This window comes from Populus euphratica, unplaced genomic scaffold, assembly GCF_000495115.2.
Source record: "Populus euphratica unplaced genomic scaffold, PopEup_1.0 scaffold46.1, whole genome shotgun sequence".
Classification (NCBI taxonomy): domain Eukaryota; kingdom Viridiplantae; phylum Streptophyta; class Magnoliopsida; order Malpighiales; family Salicaceae; genus Populus; species Populus euphratica.
Genome location: NW_011499852.1, coordinates 3,213,312 through 3,217,587, shown reverse-complemented (window position 1 = coordinate 3,217,587; position 4,276 = coordinate 3,213,312). Strand labels below are relative to the sequence as shown.

The window sequence follows — 4,276 nt, the reverse complement described above, 5'->3', positions numbered from 1 at the left end:
TATAAAAATATTAAAATATTTTGAAAAGTTTTTTTTAATGAAAAACAAACATGCAGGTTTTTTTTTTGAATTTTTTTGTTTAAAATTAAAAATTTTATGTTTTTTGATGTGATAGGTTAAAAATAAATTTTAAAAGATAAAAAAATATTATTTTAATATATTTATAAATAAAAAATAATTAAAAAAACAGTTACTACCACGTATTCAATTTCAACACTAAAGCACAAGTCCAAGCCTAACATTGGTTGCCACCCATTTTCTTGCAAGTCATAACACCTTTTTTTTCTTTTGCGGGTATTCAACCCCTAAAAGGTGGGGAAAAAAACTTGGCACAACTGATTATTCTTCAAATTCTATCCGTAAGAAAATGAATTAAAAAGAAAAAAGAAAAGCAAAAGCTATGGTTTTTTTTTTAATTTCTTTTCTCGTGAACCAAATAAACGGAAAGAGATGAAAAGGGAAAGGAAAATATCACGTCACTTACAGGAGGAAGCTTGTGGGAAAGGGGGCTGGAAATGGAAGGGTGGTGTTCGATGATAGAACGTTGAGCCTTAGCCCAGTCATCTTTAAAATGTCTGAAAATAACTAAATTACTATTTTCATGAATATTTCTCTCCGTTTGACTCCAAAACGAGACCCTCAGAAAAACCGACAAAACCGCCATTAACATTAAAACACCAAAAAGCCTACGACCCATGTTCCTTCCGGATCTCAAACCACGTGAAATGGTTGCCGTCAAATCCTCCACCCCAAGCAGCCACGACTCCGGGACAAAAAAGAAAAACTTCCTGCGAAGCAGAAGATACTTTATCAAGGGATGGTGGCGGTGGCTATGGCTATGACAATGGTAGTTATGGTGAAAATGGTGGGCCCCTCCAGTAGTGGAAGAGCCGCTAAGACTGCCTTCTTCGTCAGAGAAATCGTGATTAAAGTCGGAGAAGTTAGAGGTTCTGTCTGCGGCGATGGCGTCAACCCGTCGTCTGGTGGTGGTGGGACCAGGGTGGCTCCTTGGGCTGGCATTGGTGGAGGACGTAGCGGTGGGACCTCCAGACGACATTGTGGTCTTGATTCAGGAAGAAAATATGTCACAGAGAAGGGAGAGTTGCGTTTTGTTGGTGCGTGAGATTTGTAGTTGGGATGGGAGGGAGGGAAGGAAGTTAGGGAAGGAAGTCCGCAATGTAAGGGACAGCAGAGGTGCGTGCGCTTTCGTTTTTCTGGTTTTTGGGTGTTTTATTAGCCCTCTCCTTCTCCCCCACCGTCTGACTCCTTCACAAATATATATTGGTTTTTTTTTTTTTTTCACTCGTAGTAAGTTACCAAATTGACCTCTTGGATTTTCTTCTTCTTTAGTAAACTCCATACATAGCCAGCTTGACCAGCATAAATATCTTCTCATAATTAGTTTAAATCCTCATGGGATTAATTATGGTACATTGTTATCATGTTGTTATAGCTAAGTGATCATGACTTTTCAATTTATTTGTTTTTTTTTTAATGTATTTCGAAAGTTAAATATATGTTCTTCCCGAAGAAAGAAAGAAGAAAAATGAACCCATTTCTTCCATGCATTTAATTACCGTTAATTCTAATAATGCATGAACGCACTAAAGAGATATTTATTCTTTTTTTCGATGCCTGTGCAATTTATTACATAAGGATTTAGAAAGTAATCTGAGCCGTTGATTTCAGCTGGTCACTTGAGTTGATTTGGTAACAAAATTGCTCAGGGATTTCCAAAAGTATATCTGTTCTCTTTACTCTTAGGAAAATAAAGAAGAAAAATGAGTTAAATAGGAAAATTGACTCTTGTTCCTGCGATAAATTACTGGAACGTACCATTAATCTAATAATGCATTAACTAATTATAAGAGAAGAAATTTACTTCAAGTTGGATATTTATTGCAATTTAAATGAAGATTTAGACAATGGAGTCATTGTCTTCAAGTAACTGCACTGAATTTACTATTAGTAACCAAATAGGAAATGCATTACACACACTGTAAATTATCTTATACTATTAACAACAACTAATCGAGGAGGGAAACAACACAAAGTATTGTTGATTGAAATAATACTTTCTATTATTTTTAATTTTTTAATTTTATCTTTAATAATTTTAAAAGCACACCCCTGCTTCATAAAAAAATAATAAAATGTTACATTCATAAAAACTTAAGAAATTCTTTTAATGTTTAAAATTAGAAGGTTAAGAAGAAGAAAATTTTATGAACCAACAGGTAAACCTCTTCCGTTCAAATTAAACAAAAGCCTAGCAATCACTTTATTTTTTTTTCAAGTTTGGAGACAAAAGTTTCTTTATTTATGGATATATATACAAATAAAATTGATCCAAAAAATCTTAAAATAAACTCAAAAAATTCCATCAAAATAGATTTTAAAAACACTCATTAGGCTTAAATTATTAAATTAAAGATCAATATATAATTAGAGCTAAAAAAGTATAAAATTGAACACAATAGCTAGAGCCCATACTAAACACAGGTACATGGACTTGAGCATGTCCTGAGATGACACACTTCTATCTAGGTGTATTGTATCTTGGTGCATGCCCATCTTGCATGCACCCAATGCCCAACAAAAAGTTGAATACTCTAGTATTTTGTTGGACTTAAACACACGTCATGAATTATATTTGAGTTTAAAAAATATAACTCTAGTATTTTGTTGGACTTAAACACACATCATGAACTATATTTGAGTTTAGAAAATATATCTAAATTTATTTTTTATTTTTAATGGATTTAGATTCAATACATGTTAAGGGTTTTTTCATAACCTTATATAAATTTCTCAGTATTTTATATTAATTCAATATATATTATTTTAAATAAAATATAACTCAAAATATTATAAGAGTAAAATTATATTTTAATTTTTTTTCTTAAAAAAAATAATATTCTCATAAGTTATAAATACATTACGAATTCTTCAAGTTAAAATTTATAATCTTTTTATTTTTAATATTTTTAAAATATACTTTTTTAAAATATATATTTTTAATAAAATTATTGATTCCATTGTTGAAAAGTAAAGTCGCACGTATATTAAGATGACCTTTTACCGGTCACCTAGCTTTAATGAAACCCGTATGAATGAAGTAAAAGGAAATTAAAAATCTAAAGGAATAGTAACTGAAAACGGTAATTGTACTCGAAAAGTAAAAGGGAAAAGGGGCAGTTAGGACATTTCAAAAGGTACCTTTTCTCCTCTTTGGGACGAGAATTCTCTTACGGCCAAAACGGTGATACATTTGAACGTTCCTCGAGATTTGTACTCCCTTTCTATCTGACTCTGTTTTTTTCCTTGTACCTTTTGCTTTTACGCGGAGCATCGTATTTTCCTTTGACATTTCACGTGATATTAAACTGACACGTGGCGCCATTCTTTAAGTCTTGCACCCTTTTGCAGCGCCTGCCTCCCTCCCCTCCCTGCGGGTAAGCACTTAATTAATAAATATATATACTCCGGCACTTTATAGCCGTTAGATGGATTTCATCCTTGTTTGTTAAAACGCTGGCAATTTGTTGATGGGTCACCGTCGTGGGTCCATGACGGGTTTTAATCATAGAACCCACGTGGAACAGATTGTTTTTTGAAATTTACACTTTTTGGTAAATGTGAACGTAGGTTAGGAAAGTATCAGGAAGATGACGCAGTTTAAACACGACAGTATCTATGTAGATTCGTTTTGTACACAGTTATGGACATAACCACTGTTTTCAATAAATAGTAGTTTTTTAATTAAAATTAAAATATATTTTTATACAAATTAATTGATTTAAATAAAAATTAACCTAAAATTTTATAAATATTTAATAGCCAAAAAATAAAATTCAAAATATAATAATCAAGGAAATAAAAAGTGGAAGAAAGCAAATAAATAGTTCACAAAGAAAGACACTGGAACTTCAATTTCAAAATCTTTAATATTATTATAAAAACTTGAACTATATTTGAAATAACATTAAATAATATCATAATCAATTCTAAATTAATTTCTAACTAATTATATTTTTTTCAGATATAATTCAATTATATCATCAGGTGTTTTCTAGCAATACTAAATATTATAAAAATAAAATTTTATTGTATCTCTAATTAACTATTTTTTATTTTCTCACCAATTCTTTCTTGTAGCATGTTATTTTCTAGCTATGCTAAATATTGTAAGAATAAAGCTTTGTTGTGTATCCAATTAATTATTTTTTATTTTTTTATTTTCTCACCAATTCTTTCTTGTAGCATGTTATTTTAT

At 30.8% G+C, this 4,276-nt stretch overlaps 1 protein-coding gene across 1 annotated transcript in view; it reads right to left on the bottom strand.

The window, feature by feature from the left end:
* The window catches only part of LOC105121977 (uncharacterized protein At1g04910-like), a 3,973-nt gene extending 2,713 nt beyond the window's left edge, over window positions 1–1,260 (bottom strand). The window contains exon 1 of the mRNA XM_011020868.1: window positions 485–1,260. Coding sequence (XP_011019170.1) covers window positions 485–1,057 — 573 coding nt within the window. The 5' untranslated portion in view covers window positions 1,058–1,260. The remainder of the gene's footprint in view (window positions 1–484) is intronic.
* Window positions 1,261–4,276: the final 3,016 nt, after the last annotated feature.